The 21,475-nt window shown below is 35.1% G+C and overlaps 2 protein-coding genes across 2 annotated transcripts; both read left to right on the top strand.

The window, feature by feature from the left end:
- Window positions 1–7,032: 7,032 nt before the first annotated feature.
- Window positions 7,033–10,659, top strand: LOC130991172 (zinc finger protein CONSTANS-LIKE 14-like). The gene is made up of 4 exons (XM_057915257.1): window positions 7,033–8,068; window positions 9,045–9,242; window positions 9,944–10,203; window positions 10,291–10,659. Exons 1-4 carry the CDS (start codon window positions 7,337–7,339, stop codon window positions 10,391–10,393), a joined length of 1,293 nt encoding a protein of 430 aa, XP_057771240.1. The 5' UTR covers window positions 7,033–7,336; the 3' UTR covers window positions 10,394–10,659.
- Window positions 10,660–10,766: 107 nt separating this feature from the next.
- Window positions 10,767–11,755, top strand: LOC130991173 (uncharacterized). Its single transcript, XM_057915258.1, has one exon. It carries the CDS (start codon window positions 11,074–11,076, stop codon window positions 11,602–11,604), a length of 531 nt encoding a protein of 176 aa, XP_057771241.1. The 5' UTR covers window positions 10,767–11,073; the 3' UTR covers window positions 11,605–11,755.
- The last annotated feature ends 9,720 nt before the right edge of the window (window positions 11,756–21,475 follow it).

Below are 21,475 nucleotides of genomic sequence, written 5' to 3'. Positions count from 1 at the left end.
CAAAGAGCCTTGTCGGATCACTGTCCGATTCTCCTATCCACTAAAGTAGTGGACTGAGGACCGAAGCCTTTCCGCTTCATCAACGCTTGGATGACCCACCCCGATTTCAAGAAGTTGGTTAAGGCCCTGTGGGATCAAGACGAGACACAGGGATGGAGCTGTTTTGTGTTCAAAGAAAAGCTCAAGAAGGTGAAAGCAACGCTCAAAGATTGGAATAAGAATGAGTTTGGAAACATCGATCAAAGGATTAAAACCATGAAGGAGGAGCTCTTCGAATGGGACACCCTTGATGATGTCTTCGGCCTTGAGGACTCTGAGATCTGTAGAAGGAATGAGTTAAAAGCTAACATCTTCATCCAATCAAAGAACAAGTTGAGTTTATTACAGCAGAAAGCAACCGCAAGCTGGATTAAAGAGGGCGACTTGAACTCAAGTTTTTATCATAGAGTCATCACAGGGCGGAGAAAGAAGAACGAGTTATCAGGTCTAAAGGAGGGTATCAGGCGGATTGAGGACCCAAAATCAATCAAAGAAAGAATCAAGAGTCATTTTGAATCCTTCTACAAGAGAGAAAGTCGAGTCATGCCATTAGTCCCTCAAAACTTTGTGAAACAAAGGCTGACAGAGGAGCGAAAAATGAACTTGATCGAACCGTTCACAGAAACTGAAATCAAAACTGCCATTTGGGAGTGCGATGGTAACAAAAGTCCGGGGCCGGACGGATTCAACTTCAACTTTTGAAAAGCTTCGTGGGAGATTATCAAGAAAGATTTTATTAAGGTTACGGAGGAATTCCATGAGCACGGGAAACTCCCAAGAGGTAGTAATTCTTCTTTCATTGTACTCATACCAAAAAAGGAAGAAGCGCGTGATCTTGGTGATTTCAGACATGTTTCTCTCATTGGCAGTCTTTACAAGGTTATTGCCAAGGTCTTAGCAGGTACAATGAGAACAGTTATGGACACAATCATATCCGACAATCAAAGTGCGTTCATTAGCAATAGGTACATTCTGGATGGAGTGGTGATTTTGAATGAAGCAATCAACGAGGCCAAGAGGAAAGGTAAGGAGAGAATCATCTTCAAAATTGACTTTGCAAAGGCCTTTGACTCAGCGGAGTGGGACTATCTTGACACGATGCTTGATCGCTTCAACTTCGGCGTCACCTGGAGGAAGTGGATTAGAGGATGCCTTAGCTCTGCATCGGCGAATGTTCTGGCCAACGGTTCTCCTTCAGGGGAATTTCGGCTAGAGAGAGGTCTTAGACAGGGCGACCCGCTCTCACCTTTCCTCTTCCTCATTGCGGCTGAGGGACTCCAATCTCTCATTGATAGGGCGACAGCCAAACTGCTACTGGTACCCGCTTTGATTGGGAAAGATAAAGTAAGGATTTCGCATCTCCAATATGCGGACGATACCGTGTTTATTATGGATGGTGACGAAGGAAATACCGTGGTGGTGAAACAAATTCTGAGGCTATTCCAACTGTTATCCAGGCTGAAGGTAAACTTTAATAAATACAGTTTGTTTGTTTTAGGGTGGACAGATGCAAGCTGGAAAGGATGGCGTTAGAGCTGAATTGCAATGTTGGTACGACTCTTTTCAAGTACCTCGGTATTCAAGTTGGGGGAAGGAATAAAAGCATTGCGGAGTGGAACCATTTAGTCGACAGGGTGAGAAAGAAAATTGAAGGCTGGAAGTCGAGGAAACTTTCGCTGGCAGGTCGTGCAACTTTGATAAAATCTGTACTGCAAGCCATTCCTGTTTTTCAGCTTTCATTTGCATTGATGCCTAAAACCATTGTGAGATCCTTGAACTTCTTGTTTCGCAATTTCTTATGGGGTGGGAGGGAGAACTCCAGTGCAATTCCATGGTTAAAATGAGACAATTTATGTTTAAGTAAATGTGATGGGGGGTTAGGGTTCAGAAATATTGAACTGTTCAATGTTGTCCTCGTGTTAAAATGGGTTTGGAGGTACTTAGAAGGGAGGAGTTTGTTATGGGCTAGGGTCGTTAAGTCAATTTATGGGGAAGTCGAGAGGGGGGAAGGGGGGTTGGGGACGTCGGGCAGCCAAAAATCAGGGACGGGGTGGTGGTCAAAAACTTTGTCATTAGGAGGAGCACAGTCGGGTAACTGGTTTTGGAAGTGTATTAGTCAGAAGATTGGAAACGGTCGGGATTCAATGTTTTGGGCTGATAGGTGGGCTGACTCCAAACCGCTAAAGATCCTCTTTCCCAGGCTGTTCCAACTTACAGCAAATAAGGAGGCTTCTATTAGTGATTTTGGGTCTTGGGTGAATGGGGTCTGGATTTGGGATTTGAAATGACGGAGAGAGTTGTTTGATGGGGAACTGGAGAACACTAACGACCTCATTACTGTTATTTCTAGTGTGACTCCTGATGCAGGTGGTAAAGATGAATGGAGATGGAGTGAGACCAAAGTGGAAATTCTCTACAAAATCTGCCTACTCTTCAATTTTGGCAGCCACGAAACCGAACACAACGCCATCCAAAGATACGGAGACATTTGCCAAGATTTGGACAACACATGCTCCCCAGAAGGCAAGACTAACAGCGTGGAGAGCTTTGAAAAACAGGCTCCCAACTTGTGAAAATCTGAAGAAGAGGAACATAGCTTTGGACGAGATTGATTCTATGTGCAACGCCTGTTTCCAGCCCAATGAGTCAACCAACCACGTTTTCCTTCAATGCCCAAAATCAGCTGCGATATGGGTTGAAGTGCAGAAGTGGCTAGGGATGACAACGGTGAGCCCAAATCAAGTCGACGCTCATTTTCTTTCATTCGCAAATCTGGGTTCCAGAAAGAGGAGTGAGAAGTTCCTTTTGGCCTTGTGGATGTGTACTACTCAACTCTGGAAGGAACGCAACGACAGGAGATTCGAAGGCAAACAAAGGGATGTGAAGACTATAATTCTCGAGATCAAGATGAAAATGTGGAGTTGGAATAAAATCTTCAATTTGTTTGATGGTGAGATCTCTTTCTTTTCCTGGTGTTCGAAAGACATTTCCTTTATCCTTTTGTAAGTTTGTTTAGTACCTCTGGTGCCAAGTTCGTGAAATTTAATCTTTTTCTGATTAAAAAAAAACATCGATATCAGATATTTGGTACCCAGCGAGTGCTGGACTCAGTATTTGTGAGCAGCGACCGCTGAGTGCCAGCTGGCGCTGGCTTCTTCAGCCGCGTCTGCTGGAACCTAGCGAGCGCTGGAAACTCTCAAGATTTGAATTCTCGTGGTCCGAGCTCGAATTTGTTTATGTGTATTTTTTGAATGAAATCCATGGAAATCAGTCCAATGTTAAAATCCATAGATTTTTAAATACACCCAGATTTTTATAGACTTTTAAAAGTCTTGAACGAATACACCCAGATTTTTATAGACTTTTAAAAGTCTTGAACGAATACACCCAAATTTTCATAGACTTTTAAAAGTCTTGAACGAATACACCGAGATTTTAAAAGTATGCAGAAATCTATTAAAGTCCTAAACGAATACACCCCCCTTAAAGTATTACCGGCTTCAAATTTTTTAAATATAAATGGGGCCCATGTTCTTGAAATTCAAAAAGTAATCAAATATTAATGATTTGGTCAATTGGGCAATTTTTAAGATATTTTCATTTAATCAATTGACCTAGTCGTTCTCCTTAAAACAATATAACTAAAAAAATAAATAATAATGTGAGCTAACACTACAAGAAAATGCGGCTCTAACGACCGAAATTTCGGTCGTTAAAACCCAAAAATCGGTCGTTAATATTATTAACGATCGATTTAACGACCGTTTTTTTCGGTCGTTGTTTGCATCGTCGCCCGAGTTTTAACGACCGTTTTTTCGGTCGTTAAATTTAACGACCGATTTTTTATTTTTAACGACCGAAATTTCGGTCGTTAAAAAGAGAAAAAAAATAAATAATATAAATAAAAAAAATTATTTTTTTTTAATTTTTTTTAATTAACGACCGAATTTTCGGTCGTTAAAAATAAATAAATAAAAATATTTTTTTTTCGAAAAAAATATATATATATATATATATTTTTAAATCTCTTTGTATCCCACAAGTATTTTTAGTGTATTTCTAATGTATTTTGACCTTAATTGCATACCATTTGACGAACTTCCCAGTAGGTCACCCATCTTACTTGTGCTCTAAGTCAAGCACGCTTAACCTTGGAGTTCCTTTCGAGTAGTCACCAGTACAGAACACTCGTATTATTGATATATATAGTACCTATTAATTCATTTAAACTCTAATTCAATATAAAATATCATTAATCATTCATAACCTTATAATATGTCGAGATAATATAAAATATCATTAAACATTTACGATAAATATACGATCGAATTAAAAATAATAAAAAATTAATATTATCGTAATTAAATAAAGAAAAGAAAATATGAGTATGAAAAATAATAATCGTATACAACAATAATTCAGAAAATCTAATAAGTCTAATAATTTATTATAATAAATCTAATAATTTATTATTATTTGAAAATTAATAAAATAATTAAATTTGTAAAATAATTAAAAATAATATTAAATAGAAAATTAATAAAAAATAAATAAATAGAAATAGAAAAATAAAAATAAAATAATAATCGAAAAATAATAATTAAATAATTAATTATTTCTATAGAAAATAATAATTAAATAATAATCGAAAAATAATAATTAAATAATTAAAAATAATCTCTATAATATGAAAATAATAATTAAATAGAAAATTAATAAAAAATAATTAAATATTTATATATAATCGAAAAATAAAAATTAATAAAAATATAAATGAACTTTAAAAATTTTTAAAATTTGAAAAATAATATTAACGACCGATTATTCGGTCGTTAATAAATAAAATAAATAAATAAATAAATTAAAATAAATAAAAAATAAATAAAAAATAAAAAATAAATAAAAATAATTTTAACGACCGAAAAATTCGGTCTTTAAAAAAAATAATTGAAAAAAATATTTTTTTTTATTTAAAAAATATTAAAAAAATAAAAAAATAATAAAAAAAATTAAAAAAATAAAAAAATAATATTAACGACCGAATAATTCGGTCGTTAACAAATTAATTTTTTTTTTCGAAAAAAAAAAATTATTTTTTTTAAAAAAAAATATTTTTTAATAAAAAAAATATATATATATTAACGACCGAATTTTCGGTCGTTAAAATTAAAAAAATAATTAAAATAAAAAAAATAATTTTTACGACCGAAAATTCGGTCGTTAAGAAAAATTAAATATTAAAATATTAAAATAATAATTAACGACCGAATTTTCGGTCGTTAAAAAATAAAAAAAATTAAAAAATAAAATCGGTCGTTAAACGGTCGTAAATCGGTCGTTAAGGCCGCAAAATTAACGACCGAAAATTTCGGTCGTTAATTTCGGTCGTTAAAAGCGCAGTTTCTTGTAGTGTAATCGCTCTCTTCAATTAAATAACAAAAAAAAGAGAGAGCTAGTCGACAGCTCAAATTTGAGCTTGAAGAATATTTCAATTTTAAATTTGCTTTCAAGGTAAATTTGAGTTGGTGTCATTCGAGTGTGACATGTGAATTTGTAAATTTACATGATTTTCAGTCAATATTAAATTATTTTTTCCATTGTTTTTGTTGAAAAGGTACGAAATTGTAAAAATGTGTAATTTTTTTGTCTTTCAAATACATTTATAAGTGAGACATGAATAATAATTTAGTCAATTTGGACATAAATACAATGTTTTTACAAAATGAACATTTTGTATTACAACTTAAAGTCTAAATAATGTGGACATTTTTAATATAAATCTACACAACTTTATACTACAATATTATTATCATGAACAATAGTGTTAAAAAGACATATATCAAATCGGTTGGGCGAAGTGAAGATATAATTATAAAGGTATATTGTTTTTATAAAATGAACATTTTGTATTACAACTCAAAGTCTAAAGAACATGGATATTTTTAACATGAATCTGCGCAATTTTATACTATAGTATTAGCATTAACAAGTATGTATAACACATATATGAGATTAGCATATGCTAGAAAGGAATAGTCAGATTTTGTACGAATTTGTAATGCTAGAGTGGTAGTCAGTTAATTAAAAGTATCAATTAAATCAAGAATTTAACAATTTCTTCGAAAAAAGAAAAATAAGTGTGAGGTGGCGGTCATGCAACATAATTAGAAGCGGATTTTACTCGTTGATTAAAATGGTAGTGATAAAAAAAGAATGTTTAAAATGATAGGTCGCCTCAAAAAAAAAAAATGATAGGTGGTATGGCCGGTGGCAAATCACATTTGATTTCCTCTTGGATGTCGGTAAAAGGAAAAGGAAAAGGAAAAGGAAAAACAAAAAAAGATGCCGCGCCAGCTCAGCAAAAAGGTAAGATATTTTTACAAGTGGTCCACTCCGTACATCCGCCAAACTCCCCAAAACATAGACCCACCCGCGCACACAAATTACCGTTAATTAATTGCTCAAATACTTTTTTTTTGTTTAGATATTAGTAATTAGTTTCTCATCCACTCCACGAACCACCTTATCTCTCCATTCACCAAGATCCACCTTATATCTCCCATCTCCAATTCGCACCTTATCTCTCCATTCACCAATTCGCACCTTATCTCTCCATTCACCAAGATCCACCTTATATCTCCCATCTCCAATTCGCTCCCAAGAGGGATCGAACCCGGGTCACTTCACTTAAGTGAGGATCCGGTGGCCAGTGGGCTAAGCCCCCTGGTTTAATTGCTCAAATACTTATTTCATTTTCAATTCATTATGCGTTAGGGGTTGTGAAAACTTTTTTACATGTCTTTAAAGATTTTTTTAATTTTTGTCAAAACAGTAATAATCTTTTGTAGTATTATATTACTACTACTTAATTTAGTGTTGTGTTTTATGATGATTTATTTGGAAATTAAAATGTTCCCGTGTAAATGTTAGCATCCCGCATCGCACCATACATACGCCAAGTATATAAAATTTGAAGTAAATAAATAATCTGAGAAGTTTTATTAGGAGTATGTTATTACTACTATCAATCAAGTCCACTGTGTTGAGTGAATAATTAATTATATATAAATAACTAGAGCTTCTTCATCATCCTCCTCTAGCTGCAAATCTCTGCCACCAACACTCTCCCCAAGCAAATCAACGTTTTAAATCTACCAATTTCATGAAATACAATCCATATGTCCCTTCATTTTGTTTCCTTGTTTGGAAGGTTTGGTAGAAATCTAATACTCCAAAATCCACTATCTGGTGCTCTTTAATCCATCAATCAGATATTGTAATTCGTGTGATTTCTGCGATGGTTTCGTGTGATTTCTGTGGCGAGCGGCAGGCGATACTCTACTGCCGCGCGGACAGCGCCAAGCTCTGCCTCTCATGTGACCAGCACGTGCACTGCGCCAACGCCCTCTCAAAGAAGCATCTCCGCTCCCAGATCTGCGACAACTGCGCCGCCGAGCCGGCGTCCTTCCGCTGCTCCACCGACGGCCTCGTGCTCTGCCAGGATTGCGATTGGGACGCGCACGGCAGCCGCCTCGTGGCCGCCGCCCACGATCGCTGCCCTATCGACAGTTTCTCGGGCTGTCCGTCGGCGTTCGAGCTCGCGGCGGCCTGGGGTTTGGAGATTGAGGAGAAGAAGCCAGCGTCTTGCGAGTGGGGAGGGTTGCTGGAGGAGCTCATGGTGCCGAATGCGAGTTCGATGATTTATTCCGACTGCGGGGGCGAATTGGTGAAGAAGAAGAAGAATCCGAGCTGCGGGAAGCAGAAGCAGGTGATTTTGAAGCAGCTAATCGAATTGATAGCGGATGGCGGCGGCGGAGATGGGGAGGATGTAGGACCGGGGACACCGAGCGGCGGTGCGTGGCGACAGGAGAGTTTTTGCGGACAGTATGAGGAGCAACCTCAAGAGCAGCAGCAGGAATTGCCGCAGGGCGGAGGGTTTACGTCGTTGCTAATGTTGCAGACGCCGGCCAATCAGAAGGAGGAACGCAACATGTTGTGGAACACCACTGCATGTGATCACAGCGCGCAGGTATTTTCTAGATCTGCTTTCTTCACCTGCATCTCTCATATTCGTTATAAATGTTTTTACTGAAAATGTTTCCTTCGGACAAGTTTACTTTTTCTGTAGAGCATTGTTTTTACCGCAGTTCTGTTATTTCCGGGCATATCTGATAAACATTTTTTATGGGTTATTCTTTGACTTGTGTACTATTTTGCAATATGTTAACCTATTCCAGTATGTTGGATGCTTGGACTTCAAGAATTCGAATTAAAATGTTGCGAAATTCGTTAGTGCTTGTGGAAGATTATTGAACTTCTATTTTAGGGCTCGTTCCTTACATGTATCAAATATGTATTTCTTGTTTTAGGATTTGGAGGTTCATGTTACTCCACTTGTCATTGTTCACATAATGTTAAAATGAATGTCGTTCTTGTCTTTGCTTGTAAATTTTCTTAGTCCACAATGTTTGGGCAGAAATAACGCTGGTAGGATATTCCAGGCAAGCATATTCGCCACATGCTGAGTTCAAATGCATTTTCGCATTAACTTAGACCTTTCTTAAAATCTCTTTTCTCTTTGTTTAGTTAATGTCTGTCTTAGTTTATCAGTGACGAGTTTGTTGTACTTCTCTTCCAAGCTTATGCTTTTTGATGCGTGCATGCTGCCTTTTTCTGCTTATGCTTCTTCACCTTCTCCAGTTAAGTGGGCATCTGATAACCAATTTTCAGACTTATGATGATATTTGATGCTGCTAAGTTGCATATTTGGTATGCTGATAAGAACTAGTTTTCGTAGGAAATCTAGTAAGTTCCAACCAATTTATACTTTGAATTGGAGAGGGAGAGGGGTGGGGTTGTTGTTCTGATTACTGCTTTCTAAAATGAAAGACCATTCAGTGCTAATTATCATGTGTGCTCTTAGCAATCATGTTGTTCATTTGCTGCACATGACTGCATCTATTATCTCATGTGCACTGATCATTTTGCTGCATTCACTTCTGCAGATATGGGACTTCAACCTGGGACAATTGAGGGGCCATGAGGAGTCTAGCCCTGTTGAACTAGAATTTGGAGGAAGTGACGTGTACACTATGAAAAGGTATGGGGAACTACTGAAAGAAGCATCCTTGGCCAAGAGAAGAGGGGTGGATGTCTCTGGAGTGAACTGTTCTATCACCCAGGAAGATATAATCCCCTTTAATGTAAGCATCTTTACTTGGGCAATCTTTCATCTATCTTTGATGTCCATTGCTCATCCATTAATGACTCATAATTGATGCTAATAAGTAGAAATTGCTGTCAGTCCTGTCCATTTATCTTAGTCCAGATTGCTAACTGGTGGTGGCTATTGGCAATTGGGATCGTAGATGTTGAGAACTTAAGACTTTTCACATGTTCTAATTTAATCCTTTAACATTATAATAAGATTTAAGTGCTAGTAAATTATTACATTATCCTTGACATTGTAAGGTCATCTGGTTATTAGTTTTATATTAGAACATCTGCAAAGAGTGCAGGTAAAAACTGCGCCACAACTGGATGTGACTGCCAAACTAATTTCTTGGAATCTTGAACTTTGATATTCTTGCTAGTGGCCAAAACATGTTCATGGTTGCCCTTTTTCCTGTGACAAACTGATGCTTACTATCTTCTCAACCTTGCAACTGCATGTTCAAAGCAATTTGATGTAGGTTTTGTTACGAGATGAAATGTCATCAGTATAATATAAACCTAACAATATCAATAAACTCTTACTCTGGTCCATCTTCTTTTTTCTGTGAACATTGTGATGGGAATTGTGAATGAAGTGGTGCAAGATGCAGAAATAAAATCATCTCTGTTCTTATATTCTCTCTGCTTAAGTTTTTTGATCTTAAGAGTTCTGTCTAATTGTCAAATGCAGAGTGCCACCAATAACCAGACGCCTAGTCAGGGGCCTGCTACATCAGAGAGCAATAATGCACCTGTAGCAAGGCCATCATCATGTTCAGGTTTAACCAAACCTGAATCCTTAGGTGGTTCAAAAGATATGCAGTTCACGAGTCAGTCTATTCTAATGACGAGTGAAAGTGTGGCAGCTATGTCAAAGAGTGACATGGAGCTTCTGGCAAAGAATAGAGGCAATGCTATGCAACGATACAAGGAGAAGAAGAAAACAAGAAGGTAGCTACTTTCTCTCGTTTTCTTTCACCGCAATGGAAATCCCTAGGCATTTTCTTTTCCTGATATTTTCACGACATTCTTGTGTAGATATGACAAGCACATACGATATGAATCAAGAAAAGCACGAGCAGATACCAGGAAGCGAGTGAAGGGCCGATTTGTGAAAGCTCATGAAGCTCCAGCGGGATGAGTAGAGTTCATAGTTGATGACATCTAATTTTGTCTGTATGTAAATAATTGTTGCTTCAGATTATATGTATAATTATCTAACCATCACGCCCCTCTTCGAAACAAGTCGTGTGATTTTAGCTGATTTCGTTTTGTCCTGGTAAACTTTATTGTGCCAAATTAGGGCGATAATAGAGTTAGTGTCGGTCTCAGTGATGGGCATGGATATGAATATGAATATGATGATTCTTGTTTTTGGAACTAACTTAGTTCCAGTTGCACCCCATATATTTTTGCCTAAGCTGCTAACTAATGAGATGAAATGAAATTATATATACATCAGTATATCTCTCCATTTCTTTTATTTGTTATGGTTAAAGCTTTCTCCTAAAGGAGAAATTGGGCCAGCTTCATAAATGCAGATACAGGAAACCCGTTTCTGCATTTAGTCTGGGACTCGTGTTTGGGTGTGGTTTGGAGGCAAGAATTGAATATGCATAATGGTGAATTTATTTTGAAATGAAATCTGGCAAGTGGTTTGAAACTTGAAAAGTCATCAAGGCATTCAACAAACTAGTATAAATATGTGGAGAAGCTTTTCTTTTCTTTTGGCAGAGGTGGGAGTTGGGAAACTTGTGAGACTTTTGTGTTCATGTGAGTGCTTTTAAAGCATTGAATGACGGTTGATTTTGAGGTGGTGAAATGAGTAATCTGGAGCTGAACAACTTTATAGGAGTGAGGATGAAGAAAGGGTTGAGAAAGCTGTGCAACGGAGAGAGGTCGACCTCGATTGTGGATGCGTGCATGATGGGGGAGAGAGAGAGGCAGCCGACATTGGAGGAGATGATCCTAGGATTGGAGATGGAGGAGAAGGGTAGAAAGAGCAAGATGGAAGCGCACAGAATGTCGTGCGTGAGCAGCTGCGACATCCTGCGCAGCGCCAGAAAGGCGTTGAATCAGTATCCCCGGTTCTCTCTGGACGGGAAGGACGCCATGTACCGGTCCTCCTTCAGGCCGGCGGTGGTGGGAGGGGAGAGCGTGATTTGGTGCAAGCCGGGGGTGGTGGGGAAGCTCATGGGGCTGGACGCCATGCCTATTCCGTTGAACACGTATTATAGGAGGGAGAGGCTCAGCGCCATCATTAGGCGCCAGACCGACACCCGCTGCCGGAGAGGACTCGGATCTTGCTCCAGAGCTGCCTATTGTGTTGTCAAACCCAACAGATGGAATTAACTTCCATTTTCTTTACTACTGCTGCTGTTGTGTGGAAACCAACTTTCTATCCTGCTAACTCTAATCGTTTTAAGCTTCTTTACCATCAACAAACTAAATTTTGTATTGTTTTATACTTACTTTTTTGTTCTTAGCTAAGATATTACTCTCTTAATACATGAATTTTGGAGGTTTTTTGAAATTGCTCGCTATACATATATTTTTTTAATAAAAATACATAATTTTTTAATTTTTTTTATTTTTTATTTATTTTGCACAAGACTTGAAATTGCAGTTGAGTTGGCTTTAAACGTGGACAAATCGCCGATGAGAAAAAATAACACAATATTAGAACACATCAAAATATCGTTATTTATAATTAAATATGAGTTTCAAATTCAATAAGCAATTTCATATATCATTGACGAGCTCGACAATGCTATTGAAAAATGCAACATCCATACAAGAAATATGTTGTTGCGATATGACCTTTCTCAATGAGCTTGACGATGTCCTTGAAATGTATCTCTCAATCCAGTTGAGAGTCCTTTTGTTGAACTCATTGTAAATTCACCTCAACATGCCCCAATTCCACTCAAACGAATGATTTGTGGATTTTGAAATTTATATTTAATGATAAACAATAATGTTTTGGTGTGTTTCAATACCATGTCATTTTTTCAATCGTTGATTTGGCCAAGTTGGAATTTACAACTGCCAATTCAACGTTAATTTTGGGAAAATTTAGATTAGCGTACCAAATTAGAAAAATTGAAAAGTCGTATATATCTGTTCAAAAAAATCATATACAATTTTAGAAAACCTCCAAAATTCATGTATTTACAGGAAAATATCCATATTTCTTACTTACCTTTAATCTACGAGTTACAAAATACACAAAGTTTTGACAAATTCTGATTTTGCACACAACCTTTGAAATTTGAAATAAAATGCACCAAGTTTTAATTTTTCTAATTCTCCCGTGATTTAATATTCCTCCTAAATAAAATTGCTTTTATAATCTAACACAAGAAACTCAAAACTCATATATATAATGCATTTACCAACTCTGCATGCAATTCAATAATTCAATATGAAAAATAAAGCTTTACCTCACAATTAAACATTAATTCAACAATTAATTTGTTATTAATTTTCATTTTCTAGTGGGCAATTTGTTTTATTGCAAGGGAGAATTTTATTTTCATATTGAATTGTTGAAATGCAGAGTTCAATAAATGCATTATATGTACGAGCTATGTTATGAGTTTCTTGTGTTATGTTGTAGTATCATAATTTTTTTTAATTTAGCGGGGATATTAAATTAGGGAAAAATCAGAAAAATTAAAACTCGATATATTTTATTTTAAATTTAAAGGTTGTGTGTGCATTACTGCAATTTTTCCCATGAAATTATTAGTTTTCAAAAAAATTTACTTATAAAATTTCCAATAATTAATATTCTCTCCATTCCAAAAGAGTACACTCACTTTTTTTAGCATGAATTTTAAGAATATTAGTTGATAATTCATCGTGAGAAAAAGACTCACATCATTTATAATAGGGTTAATTGCATGAAAATACACGAACTTTAGTCGCAATTTCATTTTGCACATGACTTTTGAAACTTACATTTTAAATCATGAACTTTACATTTGTTCCAAATTTTCCTTAAAATTGAGCTCCAGTCGCCGGAGTGCTGATGTGGCGCCTATGTGCCATTTAAACAGTCGGAAGTTTGCAGACATGGAAACGACATCGTTTTGTAAAAGGACGTCGTTTTGTAAAACGACGCCATTTAAACAGCCAGAAGTTTTTCTCTTCTCAAACCTCAAACGGCGGCCTCGTCGACGCCGGAACTGCAACTTTTGAAAAAGGGAAAGATAGGCAGCGGCTTCGGCTTTGCATCTAGAAAGAGAGGAAAGACGCCGAAATGGAGCTAGGGGTTTAGCTTCCTAAAATTTGAGGAGAAATTTTAGAAGTGAGAAAGAAACGGAGGGATTTCAAAGAGGGAGAGAAACACGAATTGAAGAAAGAGTGGAGCGGAATCCACTCGCCGGTTCTACAACGGCGGCGGCGAATTCCAGATTAAGGAGGAGAAGGGGAAAGCCTACATTGTCGGAGAAGAGTCGTTGCCTATTCCTTCTAATTTTCGGCAAGGTTTCACGCAGCCAATCCCCCATTTTCTCCACTAATTTTCGAAATCAAAATCGGCAATACTTCTCTTCGAAATTAAACTCACACGCCCACACTAATACGACGCACAGTTCACGCCGTCGATTTCCCTTTTCTCCTCCTTTGACGGCGGACGGCGGAGAGCGCTGCCGCTAATGGCTGAGATTGAGAGAGCTAGGGTTTTCGATTTGGGGATTGAGAAATGCGGTATTAAAACTACGTCGTTTTGTGCCACGTCGTTTGAATTAATGACGTGTCACATACGCATGGCATGTTTGAAGACACGTCATCTTTCCGGCTGCCGGAGCTCAAGTTTAAGGAAAATTTGGAACAAATGCAAAGTTCATGATTAAAAATGTAAGTTTCAAAAGTCATGTGCAAAATGAAATTGCGACTAAAGTTCGTGTATTTTCATGCAATTAACCCTTTATAATATTATGAGTGTAGAATAAAAAATGTGCATACTCTTGTGGAGCGAACGAAAATCCCCATAATTATTGTAAAAATGCGAAATTTGAGATAACCATTATAGATAGTAGAAATTAAAAGATAGTCCCTAACTTAATTTCATTAAATTGTAGCTAATTTTCAAAAATCGAGATAAAAATGCTTAGAGTAAAAATGCTCACAAAGTTGTAATCATATTGGTATGAATTGGAAAAATTCGCATCAGGCGTTTCAACTAGTAGCACTAATAAGTGATACTTCGTACACCTGGTACGATTTGAGACTATTTGTACCAATCGTGGCGCGTAGCAACCTGGTAGAACAGTACAAAGAGTCTCAATTCTACCAGGTATACTAGATGTTGCGCGCCATGATTGATACAAATTCATACTAACTGTACTATATATTTATACTAGTGCGCCCGCCCGTGCGATGCACGGCGAGCATCAAAATTAAACGACATGTTTAATTATATAAATATAAATAATAAATATAAGAAAATACAAAATATGTTTTAAAAATAAAATAAAATGATCTACGTCAATTACTCAATAAAAAATCCGAATTTGAAAGCATACATTTTCGACTTTGTATGAAGTCTAATGATAGTTATAGTTATTAAACAATTGATAATGAAAATTAACATTACACATTATTAGAGTATTATACGTCATAATAAATAAATGTTTCCATACACAAATATAATAAAAAATTATTTTTGAAATTTTATATATATATATATATATATAAAACTAATTATTCACTTCAAAGTTATATTAAAATTAATTCAAAAAGTTATTTTTTAAAAAGAGTTATAAAATGAACCAATACATTTTCACTCACTTCATTACATTCTAAACTATTATAGTTAATGTTGAGTGTAGAATTGATCCCAACAATAGTAAAAAACATAAAAATAAGACAAGTATTTAACGTGGTTCGATCGTAATTATCTACGTCCACGAAGACAATCCCGAGAGAATTTACTATTTGTGGAGTTTTTACAATTACAATGTTGAGTAATGAATAATGAATGAGAATCCCCTAATTCTACACATGAGAGCTTTATTTATAAGTTACTAAGTGAACCTAGCCCTAAAGCCCATTAAACAGTACAATTGGGCCCTAATCATTGACATAGCTAGAGGAACCAAGGGTCACGTACGTTGACACGACTGCCAAGGGTGGTGTTGACATAGCTGGAAGCGCCAAGGATGGCGTTGACAAGGCTGCCACGAGTGGTGGTTAACATAGCTGGAGGCGCCACGGGTGGGCTGCCAAGGTTAATTTGCCAAGAATGGTCTGTCAAGGCTAATTTGTCAAGGGTGGTCTGCCAAAGCTAAGTTGCCACGGCTGATTCTTTGCTCTTATTTATATTTTTCACCCGTCGTGTTTGATCCGAGCAGGTGAACATAATTATGTCCACATCAGTTACTCCCCTCAAGTCCGATGAACAAGTAATTTATTTACGTGTCACCAGATTTTCTTTCTTGCAAATTGTCTTTTGAGCATTACTAACTTGCAACTCAATAAAGGGACTTCCTATTTTTTATTGGATCTTTTCATAGCCTTGGAGTTTAGCTTTTTACCGCCTTGGAATTGAGCTTTTTACAGCTCCAATATTGTTTCACAGTCCCGATGGTTCATATGCTCTTTGAGCCCCAATGGTACATATGCTTATTGAGCTCTGATGATACTTGCGGTCATTGAGCTCCGATGGTACAAATGCTCATTAAGCCCGAAGGTACTTGTGTTCATTGAGCCTTGATAGTACTTGTGCTCATGGAGCCTCGATTTTTTAATTTTTTGAGGATATATTTGTCTAAAAAGTAAGAAAAAGAAATAAAGAAGAGATAATTATGTGTGAAGTACAATTACATTTGGTATAAATAATGAGTTATATAGAAATATTTGTTATTAAAATGGAATATTCAAATAAAAAATTATAGCCTTTTAAATTGAAATGAAAAGAGTATTTATTTTATGAATGAACCAAAGAACAATATAAATACTCATTTCGTTAATTTTGTATATGCACGAAGGTAACGAAGTTGGGTATTGTGAAATGTACCAATTAGTAAATGAGTTTAAAATTCCAACAGAATTAGGTCTTGTCATTTATTTTCTTGGCCACGAACACAAATGCACATGATTGATGCAGACTCGCAATCTAGTTTGCCAGCGTTTAAATACACAACTCCTTCAATATTTATATACTCCGCTCTGTATCCCTTTATTTGAAATTATTACACTCAATTTTTCAGCTAAATGAAAATTCCAATTTTATACCAAGGTTCTTATCCAAAGTCCAAATAAAGTAACTTTAACTAATTCTTATAAAAAAATAATTATTTTTAGGGTTAAGGTACAAATCCATCCCTGAAGTTATCACCCTTATAGCGTATCACTCCTCATTCTCGACCTTGGTCCAAATACACCCCCAGAGTTCATAATAAGAGTGCATTTAAACCCAGCAAGTTAACGGTCGTTATCTCTCCGTTAACTTTTTTTTTATTTTTAATTTAAATTCTGGATTTCACCCCTTAAATTTTTTCGTCCGGCCTTCACCGCCATAAAAAAACTCTTGGCTGCACCTCCGGTCTCAACTCCTCCAGCTTCACCTCCCGTCGTGACCGCTCCACCGGCACCAGTGCCAATGAGCTCACCCCCAGTGCCGACACCGACAACTTCCCCCCTCTGTTGTGTCATTGTCGTCGTCTCCCGGGTAAATTAAATTGTGCATTTTGCCGTTGAGGGGGTGCGCCGGAGTAGAGGGACATGCCGGAGAATTTTCTGTTGTCGGTGGGGAAATCACGGTCGATTGTGCCGGCGCCGATGGTGGTGAGCTACGGCGCGAGGTTGGTCACCAACATCCCGTTGGGGCTATCGTTGCCAGCTGAGAAGAAGACGAAAATCCTCCTCGGAACGGCGCCGTATGTGCCGATGGCAATGGGATCGAGGTAGTAAGTGGAGGAGATCCCCTCTCAGCCGCCGATTGGGATCGAAATCACATCGACGCTACTTAGAAATTTAAAAAAATAAATAAAAAACAAAAAAAAATTAAGTTAACATGCGCGTATACTCCCTCCCCTCTCCCCATTCTCGACCTTGGTTTCAATTCTTCCCCAGAGTCCATAAAAATGGTGTATTTAAACCCAACAAGTTAACGGCACCGTTAACTTGCTGAGTTTAAATGCATCGTTTTTATGGACTCTGGGGTTGTATTTGGGCCAAGGTCAAGAATAGAAAATATACGCTCTAGGGGTGTCTAGTTTAGGAATGGATTTGTACCTTAACCCCTATTTTTATTATAAATAAATATGACAACAAGTCTGACGAAACGATGGTACATCCGTAAATGGTAAGCATAATGTATTAATGTGCACATTAATGGATATGCGATTATCCCCCAAAACTGAAATCTTTCGGATAGAAATGCTATAAAACCTTTTTTCTCAATCTTATCTATTTATTTATTATGTTTTTCTATTTTAATTGTCTCAAAATGGTTTGAGCAGTATCATTTAAAGCAATTGCGCTGTGGAATCTGTAATATACTGGCTTCCCTATTTGGGCTTTTTTATGAAAGAAATTGGGCCGTGTTAAGCATCAACGACACATTACTATTTCTCTTTCAATCAACTAATCATTTTTAATTTCTTCCAAAAAAAGATCCCTCAAGAGAACAAAAAAACATTAAAACTTTCTTCTAAAAAACTAATCACTCTTTTTTAATCTGGGAAAAATCATGCTAATTTTACAAGGTTTGTTCCATCGTGACAGATCACAATTCAAGATATTATGTCTAAAAAATCACTCAGGTGTCTAGTACAAAGATCAGCTGGTACTATTATCACATAGGAAAATTGCATTATCTAATTAATGCTAGTTCCATAGTATCTCTTATTTTTGTTCATTTCATCATCATTTACAAAAGCAATAGATTCAATATGTTAGGTTCCTTCCTCAAAAAAAAAAAAGTTAGGTTCCATCATAAAATCCATATCTAAATTATATTGTTACTCTTCTGTACACTTCTTGTATCAACTTCAATATATTGACTCGACATAATTTAAGTCACAACTGAAATGATTTTCCACGAATTACATATTACAATTACAATTTACACATCTATATAATATATAAAACACCAGTTTAACGTAAACTTTTTCCCACCAAATTTTCTCTTTCTTCATCTTTCTTTTTCAATTTTGCTTCTTTTTTAAAAATCATCAATTTTAATTCATAAAAATATATTCAATATGGATGTTAAACTAAAGATAACGAAAAAATCTTTAATTTGATGTAAAAATTACAAAAAATAAATTTAAAATAAATAAGTTATTATCATTTAAAGTCATAAATTTATTTCTTTTTCTCTCTCCTCTCTCATCTATCATCTTCTCTCTCCTAAATCCATTCTTTTGAATTTCACGGTTATATCTTTTCCCTATTTCATTCCCTTTTCTTTATTAATTTTATTTTATTTTTATAGTATTTTTATTAGACATCATTTTTAATATTTATGCGACTAAAAAGATTAAGCTTATAATTTGTTCATTTTAGAACTCTTTAGCTTAAAAGTAAATTTTTAAAGGTGATATTAAGATTTGTATAAATTTATAGGAGTAAATCTTAGAATATTATATGATACATAATGATACTCATTATCATTTACTTGCTTTTGATATTTGATGATTTTTATATTTATACACAATATCAATTATATTTACTTACATTTAATATGTATATTTATTTATTTAATATATCACTCACTTTTAATATTAGTCGTGCATCGCACGAGCGGGCGTACTAGTTGCTATAATTTTCCGATCTAAGTCTAAGCTTTTGAAGTCTTGGTTGCGAAACAACCGAAATTCCGTAATGATCCAATTGAATCTCTCCACACGGTTTGAAACATATATTAATGGAAACAAAATAATTGAGACACAATCAAGTGGAAGACGAGAAATGAAAGTAGAGGCTTGCAAGGGCGGGAAACAGTTTGAACAAAAGTGGGTTGGATTCAAAGTTGAATCATATTGTATTTGGAAAAGAGATTTTTGACTCAAATCGGACTATGACTTATAATTTCTCTACTTTATATAAATCTATTTATGATATATCTGCCTCGAAGAGATATAGCAGTCAAGTACCACTTTTTAGGTTAGTTGGAAAAAGTTGTATATAATGGGCCTTACATCTTTTTTACTTGCATTCATAATCAACTATTCAACTTTATTAAGATGTGTGGGTGTTAAAAAAAAAAAAAAAAGATGTGTGTGTTTGTTGGCTAGAATGGATAAAGTGAAAATGGTGAAAATATTTAAATTAATTAATAGTAAAATTCATGAGCAAATTCATAAAATACATGAACATTTGTATTAACTAAATACGATATGTTACATTTATTTTGTTCATAGATTTCATGAATAATGGAGAACCCTTAATAGCTTTGGTGAAAGCTACTCCGTTTGGGAAGCCAAATTTGGTGCATATTTAACTAGATAATAAAGTCAGATTTTCATTGTATTTAATCTAAAGCTCTCTCTCTCTCTCTCTCAAGAAGTAGAAGAAGAGGATAAACTACTTTTGGGTTGTTGAGTGGTTGAATTAAACTTTATTCATTTTGTATGATTACTCAAAAGCAAAGTGGTCAATATGCATGGATAGTCAAGTCACTTCTTTTAAGAAATATATATCATGATATGTGGCTTCAATCTTAACCCCACTTATTTATTTGCATGCACATCAGCACATGCACATGAATATGCATTTCTACGATATTAATGTACATGTGTTACACACCATCTGATTATGTTGACGAGATGTGTATAGATAGGAAAGTAAAGTGGGCATTAAATCCAAACTTTTTCCTTAAGCAGAAGTTCCCCACTTGTCGGGGGAAAGAGTAATAGAGATTAAATTCGAAACATCTCCCTATATTTAACTAAACTTCAAATGTCTCTAACGAGACATTAAGCGTTGCAATCCTATTTGTAAATAATGAGATTTAGGATTCAAACCTTATCGCCCTCCCTCCCTCAAAAAAAAAAAAAAGTTCAAATTATTTGGTCTCACGTAATTATAAGATTCAAGATCTCTAGTTACGGAAGAAAACAAAAATTTATTTGTATGAATTCAATCTCACATGATATTTACGGTTATAATTATTTTATATATTGATTAGAATTTATGAACAAACAAGGAAGAGACCAGAATTTTTTGTTAGGGTTGGGTCGATAATTTTTTTTCACACAACAAATTAGTTTTAAATTAAATAAAAAAATGATGATAAAAATTAATACAGATCATTTGGCAAGATGCTTCCCTCTAATTAGTATGTCAGTGTTAGAGTCACTTAAAAGGGTTTAGTGCGTTTGAGTCATTTTGTATTTCTTCCAAAAAAAAATCAAATTAGAAATATAAAATTCTTTAAGTTAAAGAATATATACTTTAATATACTTAAACGCTTAGATAATTAAGTTATTAATTTGATCTTAAAATTAAATGCAACTTAAGTTGATATGGAATTGACACTATCTATTGCAGAGCTCCTATAACAATAGGATAAATTAAATTAATAAATTTACGTGAGATCATTCCAGGATGTGTAAGAAAATGGCTAAAAGTTTCCTCAAAAAACAAAGAAAAGAAAATGGCGAAAAGTCGGAGACACTAAAACAATAACCAAAAACAAGTATTAAAAAACAAACAAGTACATCCAAACTCAAAATCATATGAATTTTGTTGCATTCAAGCTTTCATTAATAACTAGAGACAGAAAATTAATAAACTATAAGGAAATAGTGACGATTTTTTTTTTGAAAACACTGAGATAATTTATTTATCAGTAGGAAAAGTAACGATCGGTTCTCTTGATTATCCACATTGGCCAAATCTATCTATAGAAGGAATTTCTTCTATTCGTTCCCTCTTTTTTTCTTTTTTCTTTTTTTCCCCTCTCTCTCTCTCTTCACCCATCAAAATTTTCACTATTTTAATCTCGATTTTTTTATATAATTTAATTCTTTTAAAGCATCGTCAAATTTGATTTATGAAAAAAATATTTAATATGCACCTTAAATTAAAATTCATGACAAAATATTTAATATGGTATAAAAATCATCAAAAATGAATTAAAAACGAATAAGTTGAAACTTTTAAATATTTTATTTACTCATTGTGTATGAAAATATTTATGTTTTTGTATGAAAATATTTATTTATTATGACATGTAATACTATATAATAATATGTGTAATGATAAT

This window comes from Salvia miltiorrhiza, chromosome 7 (genome assembly GCF_028751815.1).
Source record: "Salvia miltiorrhiza cultivar Shanhuang (shh) chromosome 7, IMPLAD_Smil_shh, whole genome shotgun sequence".
Lineage (NCBI taxonomy): Eukaryota > Viridiplantae > Streptophyta > Magnoliopsida > Lamiales > Lamiaceae > Salvia > Salvia miltiorrhiza.
The sequence above is the reverse complement of the archived record's forward strand: the minus strand, read 5'-3'. Positions and strand labels throughout refer to the sequence as shown.

Bases quoted from the DNA above. Each gene is read 5' to 3' on its own strand.
- LOC130991172 (XM_057915257.1), top strand. From the start codon at position 7,337: ATGGTTTCGTGTGATTTCTGTGGCGAGCGGCAGGCGATACTCTACTGC. The intron at 8,069-9,044 runs GTATTTTCTAGA...TCACTTCTGCAG, and splicing joins CATGTGATCACAGCGCGCAG to ATATGGGACTTCAACCTGGG. The intron at 9,243-9,943 runs GTAAGCATCTTT...TGTCAAATGCAG, and splicing joins AAGATATAATCCCCTTTAAT to AGTGCCACCAATAACCAGAC.
- LOC130991173 (XM_057915258.1), top strand. From the start codon at position 11,074: ATGAGTAATCTGGAGCTGAACAACTTTATAGGAGTGAGGATGAAGAAA.